General features: G+C 40.2%; 1 protein-coding gene across 3 annotated transcripts; it reads right to left on the minus strand.

Moving 5' to 3' along the window:
* Positions 1 to 1,966: 1,966 nt before the first annotated feature.
* Positions 1,967 to 8,311, minus strand: LOC115107786 (uncharacterized). 3 transcript variants are annotated; one of them, XM_029631416.2, is made up of 11 exons: positions 8,109 to 8,305; positions 7,070 to 7,145; positions 6,905 to 6,971; positions 6,697 to 6,824; positions 6,486 to 6,555; positions 6,176 to 6,385; positions 5,052 to 5,180; positions 3,234 to 3,356; positions 3,047 to 3,091; positions 2,741 to 2,932; positions 1,967 to 2,604 (listed from the first exon to the last, which is right to left on the minus strand). In XM_029631416.2, the coding sequence occupies exons 2-11, from the start codon at positions 7,076 to 7,078 to the stop codon at positions 2,387 to 2,389; spliced, it is 1,191 nt and encodes a 396-aa protein (XP_029487276.1). In that variant the 5' UTR covers positions 7,079 to 7,145; positions 8,109 to 8,305; the 3' UTR covers positions 1,967 to 2,386. The 3 variants fall into 3 exon arrangements, with proteins under 3 accessions (XP_029487276.1, XP_064864857.1, XP_029487277.1); XM_065008785.1 differs by lacking the exon at positions 7,070 to 7,145; XM_029631417.2 differs by lacking the exon at positions 1,967 to 2,604 and having other exon boundaries at positions 2,890 to 2,932; positions 3,260 to 3,356; positions 8,109 to 8,311.
* Between the last annotated feature and the right edge of the window lie 5,478 nt (positions 8,312 to 13,789).

Consider the following 13,789-nt stretch of genomic DNA (forward strand, 5'->3'; position numbering starts at 1 on the left):
GGTTTTCCTTTCTCATCGGGCGGGGGGGAGACAACTGCAGGGTTTGTATCAGTTTAGAAAACACTAACTACTGTTTTGCCATTTACTTTGTGGTGGAAAGACAGTTGAGGCAAGATGAAAGTGATCCTAAATCACTTAGTGTGAATAAATGCAAATGTGCCTAGTTTTTCTAGGATATTTAGAAATAAATAACGCTTTGTCTCTATATTGATATCAGAAGTTTGAAAAACATGGTTTTTACATTTTCTAATCAATGGCATTCTTAATACAAGGGTTGTGATTAAATATTTGATTCAACACTTTTGCTTTTTTATGAAAATAAGAACTATGAGCAATTTAGCTTTAAGTACATCTACAGAGAAATTCCTCATGAAACACGAATGAATGATGCATTGGGAAAGTATTCATTCACTTGACTTTTTAAAATGGATTAAATAAAACATTTCAAAATCTGCACAAAATATCCCATAATGACAAAGCGAAAACGGGTGGTTGATTTTTTTTGCAAATGTATTAAAAATAAAAATTATTTACATAAGTATTCAGACCCATTGCCATGAGACTTGAAATTGAGCTCTGGTGCATTCTGTTTCCATTGATCATCCTTGATGTTTCTACAACTTGGAGTCCACCTGTGGTAAATGTAATTGATTGGACATGATTTGGAAAGGCACCTGTCTATATAAAAAGGTCCCACAGTTGACAGTGCATGACAAAAAGCCAAGACAATGAGGTCAAAAGAATTCTCTGTAGCGCTCTGAGGCAGAATTGTGTCAAGGCACAGATCTGGGGAAGGGTATCTCAAAATGTCTGCAGCACTAACGGTCCCCAAGAACACAGTGGTCTCCAACACTCATAAATGGAAGACGTTTGGAACCACCAAGACCCTAGAGCCGCCCGGCCAAACTGAGCAATCAGGAGAGAAGGGCCTTGGTCAGGGAGGTGACCAAGAACCCGATTTTTCACTGACAGAGCTCCAGAGTTTCTCTGTGGAGATGGAAAACCTTCCAGAAGGACAACCATCTCTGCAGCACTCCACCAATGGTAGAGTGGCCAGATGGAAGCCACTCCTCAGTAAAAGGCAGCCCACATGAGAGCCTGCTTGAGGTTTGCCGAAAGGCACCTAAAGGACTCTGACCATAAGAAACAAGATTCTCTGGTCTGTAGAAACCAAGAGTGAACACTGGCCTGAATGCTAAGCATCACATCTGGAAGAAACCTGCCACCATCCCTAAAGTGAAGCATGGTGGTGGCAGCATCATGCTGTGGGGATGTTTTTCAATGGCAGGGACTGGGAGACTAGTCAGGATCGAGGGAAAGATGAACAGAGCAAAGTACAGAGAGATCCTTGATGAAAACCTGCTCCAGAGTGCTCAGGGCCTGACTGTGGGAAAGGTTTACCTTCCAAAAGGACAACAACTCTAAGAGCACAGCCAAGACAACACAGGAGTGGCTTTGGGACAAGTCTCAATGTCCTGAGTGGCCCAGCCAGAGCCCGGATTTGAATCCAATCTAACATCTCTGGAAAGACCTGAAAATAGCTGTGCCGCAACGTTCCCCATCCAACCAGATAGAGTGAGGATCTGCCGAGAAGAATGGGAGAAACTCCCCAAATACAGGTGTGCCAAGCTTGTGGCATCATACCCAAGAAGACTTGGCTGTAATTGCTGCCAAAGGTGCTTCAACAAAGTACTGAGGAAAGGGTCTGAGTACTTATATAAATGTAATATAATCCGTTATTTAATACATTTTTTGCTTTGTCATTATGGGGTATTGTGTAGATTAATCAATTTTAGAATAAGGCTGTAACGTAACAAAATGTGGAAAAAGTCAAGGGATCTGAATATACTGTTGATCACAGTTTGGGGGGAAAAAACAGATCAATGTCATTCTTACTAAGTTATTCAGTATTTGATGTAACACTTTCTTACTTGTTCTGAATTATTTTCATAGATTAGGACATCTGTAAGCAAAATAAATATCATTTAATTATACTGTAGTTACAACTTTTCAATCTCTTATGATTGAGTAGTGACATAGACAAGCATTTGTTAAAAGTACATCCAACAACATTGCGTGCTTCTAATACCAAAAGAAGGAAAAGCTGAAATTCACACGAGGCATCCCGCATGATTGGTAGTGTTAAGAGGGCATGCTTGGAGGTCAGCCGCTGCAAAGATTCCCTTACACCAGCTGTTCTACAGTGAGACATCTAATTTAGTCCTACTTTGAGTATCAACAGTCATTCATTTGGTTGACTACACAGATTGACATGCTTTATTCTGAACTAGAACGAATGACCAACGCCTTGAATGGTAGAATGAGGTTTTTAAATCATGTTTGCGTGTTAAACTTCAGACACTACTTTGTTGCCACCAGGGGACACTTAACGTTTGTAAGTAGTGCTGCTGTATTTCTGTAAGGCCTTGTGTATGAGAGTCACTGCTTTATCATTTGTTTCACAAGGCAGAAGTCCCCTAGAGTCATGGAAGAGAACATTAACTAGCTCCACTACGTTTATGTAGTGAGATGCAGATCTCTGGCTTGTGACAAAGCAGTGATCAAAAGTATGGTGCATCACCACTAGAATGACATCTTTGTTACCTGTTGAGAGACACAATTAAATCTTTAGTACTTCCACATAAAAATATATTTTTCATTAGAGTCAGTCATTCTACAATATGGACCAATGCATCCCGTTGAGTTACTTTCATGCTGTAATCTTAAAGGGCTTTCCTACTTTTAACTGTTCTCATGGCGGCATCAATGTCTGTTCCCACACGAGATGTAATAGGACAGAAGGCTATTATGACTTGGCAGTCTTCCGGTCTGGTCTCCTCTCGCTTTAGTCCGACTGCCAGATCATCCACTTGTTTCATGAGTGCAAGGTGAGTGTTCAGGGTTTTTCCACAGACTTGTGAATGGACTTTAACTGTTCAAGACAAAAAATGAATTCACACTTTATACAACACCAATATAATAATTCACCATATTTTTTTTTTTATAAATTAGGAGGTAAGATGAGTATCATATTGATTAGTCTCACCTGCTTGTTTCTTATTTAGAGGCCACCAAGGTGAGGACATCTTATCTGAAAGTATTCATTTAAAATCACACACTTTCTTAATAATTGTGTCCAATTACAAAATATCATTAAAGGATTTCATGACATTGAACAGTTTTTAGGTTTTGATATTGACTTGTGTGGCATTGTGCAGAAATGTGGGTCCTACATTCTGCTCCTAGATGGTCTGCAGACCTTGAATTCTCTTGTTTGCATCGTGGCTCGGGCTGCCCACAACCAGTGGAAATTTGAGAAGGATCCGTTATACTTTTTTGAAAATGGGTGTCAGCACCTAAGGATGAGAACCACATAGCCTACTTGTAAATTCTAATCAAACTCTTTTGCTAAGGATTTTAATACTTTTAATACCAGGTACACAGCCAACAGTCAAATTAAATGTTTGATATACCACATACAGTTGAAGTCGGAAGTTTACATACACTTAGGTTGGTGTCATAAAACCTAGTTTTTCAACCACTCCACAAATTTCTTGTTAACAAACTGTAGTTTTGGCAAGTCGGGTTAGGACATCTACTTTGTGCATGACACAAGTAATGTTTACAGACAGATTATTTCACTGTATCACAATTCCAGTGGGTCAGAAGTTTATATACACTAAGTTGACTGTGCCTTTAAACAGCTTGGAAAATTCCATGTCATGGCTTTAGAAGCTTCTGATAGGCTAATTGACATCATCTGAGTTAATTGGAGCTGTACCTGTGGGTGTACTTCAAGGCCTATCTTCAAACTCAGTGCCTCTTTGCTTGACATCATGGGAAAATAAAATAAAAATCAGCCAAGACGTCAGAAAAAAAAAACTGTAGACCTCCACAAGTCTGGTTCATCCTTGGGAGCGATTTCCAAACGCCTGAAGGTACCACATTCATCTGTACAAACAATAGTACGCAAGTATAAACACCATGGGACCACGCAGCCGCCATACCGCTCAGGAAGGAGACGCGTCCCGTCTCCTAGAAATTATCGTACTTTGGTGAGAAAAGTGCAAATCAATCCCAGAACACCACCAAAGGAACTTGTGAAGATGCTGGAGGAAACAGGTACAAAAGTATCTATATCCACAGTAAAATGAGTCCAATATCGACATAACCTGAAAGCCCACTCAGCAAGGAAGAAGCCACTGCTCCAAAACAGCCACAAAAAAGCCAGACTAGTTTGCAACTGGGGACAAAGAGCGTACTTTTTGGAGAAATGTCCTCTGGTCTGATGAAACAAATAGAACTGTTTGGCCATAATGACCATCGTTATGTTTAGAGGAAAAAGAGGGAGGCTTGCAAGCCGAAGAACACCATCCCAACTGTGAAGCATGGGGTTGGCAGCATCATGTTGTGGGGGTGCTTTGCTGCAGGAGGGACTGGTGCACTTCACAAAATAGATGGCATCATGAGGAAAGAAAATGTGGATATATTGAAGCAACATCTCAAGACGTCAGTCAGGTAGTTAAAGCTTGGTCGTAACTGGGTCTTCCAAATGGACAATGACCCCAAGCATACTTCCAAAGTCAAGGTATTGGAGTGGCCATCACAAAGCCCTGACCTCAATCCCATAGAAAATTTGTGGGCAGAACTGAAAAAGAGTGTGCGAGCAAGGAGGAGTACAAACCTGACTCAGTTACACCAGCTCTGTCAGGAGGAATGGGCCAAAATTCACCCAACTTATTGTGGGAAGCTTGTGGAAGGCTACTCAAAACATTTTACCCAAGTTAAACAATTTAAAGGCAATGCTACCAAATACTAATTGAGTATGTAAACTTCTGACCCACTGGGAATGTGATGAAAGAAATAAAAGCTGATAAATCATTCTCTGTACTATTATTCTGACATTTCACATTCTTAAAATAAAGTGCTGATCCTAACTGACCTAAGACAGGGAATGTTGAATACGATTAAATGTCAGGAATTGTGAAAAACTGAGTTTAAATGTATTTGGCTAAGGTGTGTGTAAACTTCCGACTTCAACTGTAGGTTACCAGCTGCTCCTGAAGTATGAGAGTGTGACATTGAGGTCTCATCTTGAGTTTCTTTGAAGGTGGGTCTGTTCGGCGCACCAGACACTTCTGTTCTGCATTGTTTGGGCTGGCTGTCAGCGGCACATAAGGCTGAGGACCACATAAAATACTATGAATTAAAATCAACAGTATTGCAGCACATTCTTGTGAGTCTGCAAGTCATTGTGGTTAGCTTTGCAAGCTGTAAAAGGGTTTCATAACATCTGTAGAATTATTACATTTTGACAATAAAGTGCCCTGTTAAAGGTTTTGCGTTACCTGATGATCCTGAGGTGCGATTAACAGATGTTTTCTGGACTAAAAAATGATTGAAGGATTAGTGCCGTTAACTGGGGTTCTTTCAGGCGAAGACAGGACTGTGTTCGAGTGCCATTACAGTGCCACTAGTTGAAGCCAACCTAGGCCTTGAATGTTTAACTTCTCAACAAAACTATACTATTCAAATCTAAATCAAATCAAATTTAATTGTCACATACACATGGTTAGCAGATGTTAATGCGAGTGTAGCGAAATGCTTGTGCTTCTAGTTCCAACAATGCAGTAATAACCAACAAGTAATCTAACTAACAATTCCAAAACTACTGTCTTATACACAGTGTAAGGGGATAAAGAATATGTACATAAAGATATATGAATGAGTGATGGTACAGAGCAGCATAGGCAAGATACAGTAGATGGTATCGAGTACAGTATATACATATGAGATGAGTATGTAAACAAAGTGGCATAGTTAAAGTGGCTAGTGATACATGTATTACATAAGGATGCAGTAGAGTATATAGAGTACAGTATAAACGTATACATATGAGATGAATAGTGTAGGGTATGTAAACATTATATTAGGTAGCATTGTTTAAAGTGGCTAGTGATATATTTTACATCATTTCCCATCAATTCCCATTATTAAAGTGGCTGGAGTTGAGTCAGTGTGTTGGCAGCAGCCATTCAATGTTAGTGGTGGCTGTTTCATGAAATCTACTACAGTGTTTATGATTTGTATGCCATCATCTACCGTCTTTTGATTCATGAAGAATGAGGAATGAGACCCACTGTGCTGCAGCTAACACAGCAGTTAAGTAATTTACCCTCAACATTTGATGGCTGGTTTCCTGCTGTAGCAGAGTCAACTGATGGAGATGCAGCACTGCTCTGAGCCTCCATGGACTCTTCTCCAATGTAGCTCTCGAGCAAACCAACGTGTGCCTGAATGAAGTAGAGGGCTTTGGCCAGCTGCTTCTCCAAATCTCTAAGAATAGGGACGTAGCCATGTAACACTCCCCCGGGAACAAGTGCATCTGTAAGGAGAAAGTGACCAGTGCATACAATTACAACCAAAGATACACCAAAACTGTATTGGGTGAGTGCTATGCTGAATTGTTTTGAAAAGGGACTTACTCTCCATGACATCAACCGGAAGGAATTCCCTTAGCTTGTTAAGAACTAAAGTAATAGGTTTAGCTGTGTTCTAAGAATCAGAAATATTACAGAAAACAGGGGAATTAGTACATCCAATGGAATTGCACATTGAATCAAACATTCTAGTAACTAGTGAATGATTCCAGAATAGTGGTACAGTAGCTTTAGAAGCTATTGGGGCTATACCAACCTGTTTAGATGTATTTATACGTTCACTGATCTTCTTTCTAAGTTTTAAATGTTGAATGCCTGGCAGAAGTTCGTTCAGATCTACTCTTGTTAACTCTTGAATGTCAATGTCATCTGTAATTTCAGCAACTAGAAACAAACGATGTAATTAGGAACACAGTTGACAACACAATGCATAAAGCTCAGTCAGATGTTCCATGTTAACTTACTTGCCAGGGCATCTGCTGCAACTGGTGAGAGGCTCCTGATTTGCTCTTCCAAACTCATTGTCCTTGCCTAGGAGGAAGACATTGATATGCTATTTATTAGTCCAAAGCATTGTTCACAGGTTTACACAGCTGCTTAATGTTACTGTATAATGTCATTGTAGTTACCTGACTCATACTTGTACTTGTACTTTCACACTGATGCTGCTGTAGGAAAATAGGATTTGATCCCAGCTGCTCTGACCTGTCATTATGGTAACAACGCATTAAGGAGGGTATGTTTACTAGTCTGGGCACAACGTTACAACACTTTCAGAAAAAAACATGCATTGTGAAGTAGCCTACAATATACAATTTATCTGCAACGTTTTACATGTTGCAAAATATTGAGTAAGCTAAGCCTGGATTTTGAATTTACGATTCCAATAATAGTGACAAGGTATAGTCGACGTCAAACATTCAGCCTGGCACAGTCACTATAGAAGCTCTAGACTAGAGCGCCTGGTTAAATTGTGGTTAGGAGCATTTTTTAACTATCCATGGATAAAGTAGTAAGACATATTGTTTGAACGTCACAACACATCCGGGTATCTCAAGCACCCCGGTAAAACACAAGAGTTGCAGTAATGAACATTTACCAACAGATGGCATCACTGTGCCATTTTACACCCATAACACATATGTTATTGTTTTTTATCAGCTTATATTGAATTATTCTGACAATTTTATATTACACAACATTCCCTACGGTATACAGAACGTATTACATTAAACAAACTAACGTTTTCACCACACATGATTTACAGGAAATTACACATCCTTTTACCTCAAATAAGTGACTAGTGTGTTTAGGGATGAATTGTTATATAATTTCTTCCAAATAACGACTTATTTCAGGATATTGACCATGAATTTGGACATCTAAAACCGGTATTTTGAAACTGGGCTATAAATCAAAAATCCATAACATCAGGGAACAGAAACAGTATCATTTTAATGTATGTTTTAGGAATATAAATGATAATTTTAACATTATTTTTCAAAATGAATCTACTTAATTTGGTAAAACTACTGAATGAGTCCAAAAACCGTGCTACAATGTACTGATTTTGATTATATAAGTGAAATCGTGAAAATAAGTTTGTCCTAGTGCATAATCAGTCATAGGCCACGAATCGAGGCATGAAAATTATGAATAGCAACTCACCTGCTGCTGTTTAATATCGAACTTTATCACGCTGCCAAGATCAGACAGGCCATACGAAACCGTCACAGGGTTTAGATGTATTTTTAATGCAATGACTGTGGGTTGGATAAGTTGGACGTCAAAAACAGCAAATTATCGGTGTCCTTTACCAGAAATTGTACTGACATGATTTCTAGTAAAGTGAAAGCAAAACCAAAGACAGAATAGAACGGTTTAGTGCTGTTCGGGATCCTTGGGACGTCCACATTCTAAACCCTAACCCCTACCTTAACCATAACCCTTACCTTAACATTGATCTGTAAAAAGAAGTATCATAACCATTTAAAATGTAAACTTTAATGGTGTAACGTCAGCGTTCGGACGTCCCAAGCATCCCGAATAGCAAGGATAATTACAGGAACTGCTTATCCAGTACGTCACACTTGTAGGCACTGGGTGCGTTTGAGTGGTAAACCGAAAGTAGCCGAAAATCGATGAAGGTACATATCACAGATTATTCCTTATATTGACCAGATACTCCATTGGCCACCAATGAAAATAAATGTATTTTAAAAAGGAGTGCTGTCGGGAAGGGGCAAGACCAGGTGGACCATTCTAGCCAATGACAGAGCAGATACGAATGTGATAACAGGCACAGCGCCTATATAAAGTGTTTTTTCTCAAAGTTACCGGGATGTCACGTGTCCTACTTATATCAGTACACTCGTAACAACCTAAGCACTAAGGAACTTATATTCAATCAAAAGCCGCACGTAGCAAATAATTACATTTTTTGTTAACCAAATTTGACACCCTCTCATTGACCTCCATATAAAAGCTCCTCGCTTGGTGAGCGAAAACACGCCACCTGCTGGAGAAGACAGATTTTGGGCCCATTTATCCCTTTTCCTCCTCTGCTGTTTTTAGGAAATGCGCCTCTAGTTAGGATTTTTTTAAATATTGGCTACTTAACCAGACGGCCTGACCTCATCACTACTAGCCAAATCTTTCCCCCAGTGGCCCCATGTTCTGAACATGGCTGATAACTTATCAACAATGGCACCAAACTTTGGGCAACAGGTAATTCAAATGTTTACCTAAGTAGTTACATGGTTTGTCATTAAATATTAGTATTACATAGACACGCTTCTAATATCTGTAGATTATTGACTGACTGACTGAGAATTTCAAAGTACGTTAGCTTAGTTGGCTGGCTTTTGTGTCAGACTAGGTAGCCAAATGGAATGAGTCGCAAGACTGCATGCATGTAATGTTACAGCTAGCCACTGCCACCCATACTGAAATATTTGTGTGTTTGAGTGAGTCTGTGTGTGAGAGAGAGAGAACAGTGACAACCCTAAATGGCTATTCCCATAACAATACCTGAAGTCTAGACCCAATCTTGCCTGATACCAGCTGGTTGGGTGACATTTTTTCAAATTACAATTTGTATATGTCCTCACAGGCGATGGGGAGACACATTATGGACAAGCTCCTGTACAGATTGCAGCGGGCATGCCATGCCTTCCTCTTGATCTTGATTACTTACAGTTTGTCTGCACCATTGAGATGATATTTATCAGCTCACTAGCAAATCAAGTACGCTTGCCTCAAGAGGTGTGCAGGGTCTCTCCAATCTGTATAGTCTAGTCAATGCTGAAATGGAAGAAGGAAATGCCCCATCAGTTGTTGTTGATGGCAAAATGGGACGTCTTAAACTGACTGTTTCAGAACAGCACCTTCGACAGCTGATTGAAATGGATCTGCCTGTACCTTGCATCGCCAAACTGCTTGTCACCTCAACACAAACTGACCAACTCAGAATGCAGGAATACAGTATTGTGGTGAGGAGAACATGCAACCAAATGATAGACGAGGAGCTGGACAATCTGGTGGCCACAATCAAGACAAGTTCACCACAATTAGGATGGTGTGAGAACTTCTGAAAGCAATGGGTCATCAAGTCCAGTGGACCCGAGTGTGGGACTCAGCGCTTCATGTAGATGCTGCAGGAATACAGGAAAGAGTGGCAGGACTTGGATGTGTTGTCCTCTTTCTGTCATACACGTGGACACCAACGACAAGATGATCAGGTAAGCTTAAACTCCATTCAGTTCGGGAGGGTCTCATAGGCCATACAATGCTGCCTCTGTTATATTTTACTGCAAGATGGCTGATTTGGCAAGTATACAAAACTGTCCAAAAATGTCTTTCAACAGATATGGTTTTGTAATATATGGTGGCATAGACGGCTTCTCAAGGTAACCTATTCATCTCCCATGGTATTTGAAGTTCGTAATGCTTGTCTGACTCAATGTGGATAATCCAGTGCCTTATATAAACATTTAGTTTGAATTGTACAACAGCCCAGCTGTTTTTGTATGTGTTATTTTTTTATTACACACTCAGTTTCATAATGATATCCTATAGATCATGTACCTCGGTGCAGCAACCAACAACAGAGCATCAACCGCCCTTGGATTCTTCCTAGACTCTGTAGCGAAGCAAGGCTTTCCATTGAGGTAACAGCATCATTCCCTCTAGTGTTGTGTGGAATCAGGCATTTGTTTGTAAATTGACACCGTTGGTTACTTTGTATATGGCCTCGAATCAGACCATATGCCTGGTCTGCCTGAGGCCTTGTCTATCAATAAAAATATATTGATGTTGAACAAGTTTCATACACCACATAGAGGAGAGTGATTGAATTATGATGAACAGTTGTCTTGATTATAATGCTAGTGTTTGTATATCATCATCTAGGTGAGAGCAGACCAAGGCGTGGAGAATGTGGACATCGCAACATGCATGTTTCATGTCTGTGGTTGTGGCAGGGGAAGCTTTATCTCTGGTAAAAGTGTTCACGATCAACAGTCATTTCCACCGCTATTTGTTTGTGCTGAATACATAGATTATGACAACATATTATTGAAATTGGATCTGTTCTATACATTCTAGAGTATAGTTAGGCAGGTGGCCTACACCTATATTATAATCCCTGCACTGAGTAGAGATAACAAGCTGTGCTGTTTCATGTATAACTGGTATTTAAATGCTTTGCAAAGGAGTGCCTTATGTAGACTAGCCTACATTGCGTCTAACGCAAACATTTGTGACAACTATCCGTAGAGTTGAAAATGTAAATGATTTTGTGTACACTACGTCATCACACACTGATTTTGGATCTTCAACAAGTCTGTTTGGTAGAAAACACCACTATTAGGAAAATGTGCATATTATCTTTACCCAGACTTCAGAATATTCGCATAAAAAAATCTGTAGCCAATTGGATGGAAACCTAGCTATGGAAACCTAGCTATAGAATCCAATGTCAATTCAATCTCTCACATTCATTGAAGAAAACGGTTCAATTCAACAGGAGACGGTGAAGTAGAAATGCAAAGTACCTTAGAATACTTTAACCAATTATATCTCCTTATGCACAGAAAGGTTACAATAATAGTAATAACTTGTGTAGGACAGAGGACTGGGTATGATGTTCAATGTTTCATTATGTTGCTTCAAATGATCTCTCATATGCTTTCAGGTTTGAACAGTTATGGCAGGACTTGTAGATGGCCATGTCAAACATATTTGACAGGTCAAGGGAGCCCTCATCTTCCAAACTGTGTAGGACATTGTAAAACAGCCTTCACTTATTCTGTGTGCACTGTTTGAGTTTGAGTTTATTTTTTATTTTTACAGGGACAGTGCACATTAATCAACGTTCCAGTAAAAGTGCCGGTTTTAGCCAGCCGGCTAATTTTCAACCGCAGTCCCTGGGCAGGTTATTAAAAACAATTACAATATAGACAATAGCAACATAGAACAAGCAAGACATAGCAACATAGAACAAGCAAGACATTAGAACATAGGACAAGCAAGACATAGCATACAGACAGAGCAACATAGGACAATCAAGACGTAGCATACAGACAGAGCAACATAGAACAAAAAGCAGCAAGACAAAATTCATAAAAGCAACAAAGTGTTTCCACACCTCACAAGCTACAGACAATAGACAACATGGAAAGCGGCAACACACAGCTAGGGACTATGTTCACAAATCTGATTGACCTTTAGCCATGTCTTCAAGCATTTTGTGAAAGTGTGATATGTGGTGCAGTTGTGTGTCTGATGGCAGTGTATTCCAGACATGGGAAGCTCTCACAGAGAATGCAGATTTACTAAAGGTGCTTTTCCTTAGGGGAACTATACAGTCACCTCTCATGGCAGACCTTGTGGATCTGCTGCCATATGTCCGGGTTTTCTGTTTAACAAAAATATTGAGTGGAGGGGGAGCCAGGCCATTAAGGATCTTGAATACAAGACATGCGTCGGTGTATTGCACAAGATTTTCCCAACTCAAGAGCTCATGCTTTCTAAGGATGTGACAATGATGATGGCTATTGGGCTTCCTATCAAGCACTTCGAGAGCCTGTTTGTAGACAGACTGAATAGGTTTTAATGTTGTACAGCAAGCTTGGGCCCAACTAGTCAAGCAGTATTGAAAGATTATTGGAATCTGTGTGGGTAGCTGGACAGGTAGGATGACTGACAGTGAAGGTGAACAGGTGGTCACGTGTCAGGTGACAGAGGAATGGATGAGACTGAGGCAGGAATTCCTTTAACCATAAAGTGGTATATTTATTGAGTAGTCTGTGCTGCATCACAAAGGAAACAAATAACATGTATACAATCAAATTCATAATCAAAGATCAAATCATATCATTCATTATTAACATAATTTAGGGAATTCAACAGTCCAGTTCATGAAGAAGTCAATAGTAATCATCCGTGAGTCATTTAGGCTCATAACTATTTATCATAAATCATGAGAATACAAACAGTGAATGGTTATACAATCTATAATCCCCATGATCAAAGTCAATCAGTTAGCAAACAATGACGTTTCTCCTTTCACGCTTCCAATTGTCTTCATGTGTACATATAAATTTTCAATTTCAATACACATGAACCATATCGATTGTATAATGAGCATCCGTAGGGCCGTGATCTTTGACAATTCACATTACACAATATGTTTGAAGCTGCGCTCCAAGCCGCGCTCCGCGGTAATAACTATTAACAGTAACTGAATGGCCCACTCTCCCGATCGCCACAGATAATTCAGAAAGGTAACATGAAAGGTAACAGAGTCGGTGGACTTACGTGGATTCATGGACGCACAGAACTTCTGGATGAGATGGAGTTAAGGAAGAGAAAGCAGCGAGATCAGGCGATGGCAATTTCCTCCTTTTATGGAGTTGAGATCTGTCGGACATTTCCACCTGACCTAATTAAAGCGCCCCTGGCCCAGCTGAGTAAATGGCAATGAATTAAAGGAGTATTCCACCAACTCCATGGGCCTTTTCTACAGCCACCCCGGAAATTTGTTAAATTCCACACTCCTCAAAAAAGGCTCATTGCTCCCCGTCCTCTGTCATCTCAGGGAGAGGAATCAGTCGGGCAACTGGCCGGATATATGTCCGGTTCTTCACCTGGATCTCCACTGATCTAACACGACCATCGATCCCAGGCATGGTCTTAGTTATACGGCCCACTGGCCAGGAGGCTCGAGGCAGCTGAGGGTCCACCATCATTACTACTTGGCCAGTTTCCAGGCTGGCCATTTCTCTCCGCCATTTCCATCTGTGCTGTAGACTTGGTAGGTAATCCCGAATGAATCGGGTCCAAAAATG

This window comes from Oncorhynchus nerka, linkage group LG24, assembly GCF_034236695.1.
Source record: "Oncorhynchus nerka isolate Pitt River linkage group LG24, Oner_Uvic_2.0, whole genome shotgun sequence".
Classification (NCBI taxonomy): domain Eukaryota; kingdom Metazoa; phylum Chordata; class Actinopteri; order Salmoniformes; family Salmonidae; genus Oncorhynchus; species Oncorhynchus nerka.

Coding starts and splice junctions, on each gene's coding strand:
- LOC115107786 (XM_029631416.2), bottom strand. Junction 6,825..6,904: donor TGCAGCAGATGCCCTGGCAA/GTAAGTTAACAT, acceptor GTTTGTTTCTAG/TTGCTGAAATTACAGATGAC. Junction 6,556..6,696: donor GTATAAATACATCTAAACAG/GTTGGTATAGCC, acceptor TCTGATTCTTAG/AACACAGCTAAACCTATTAC.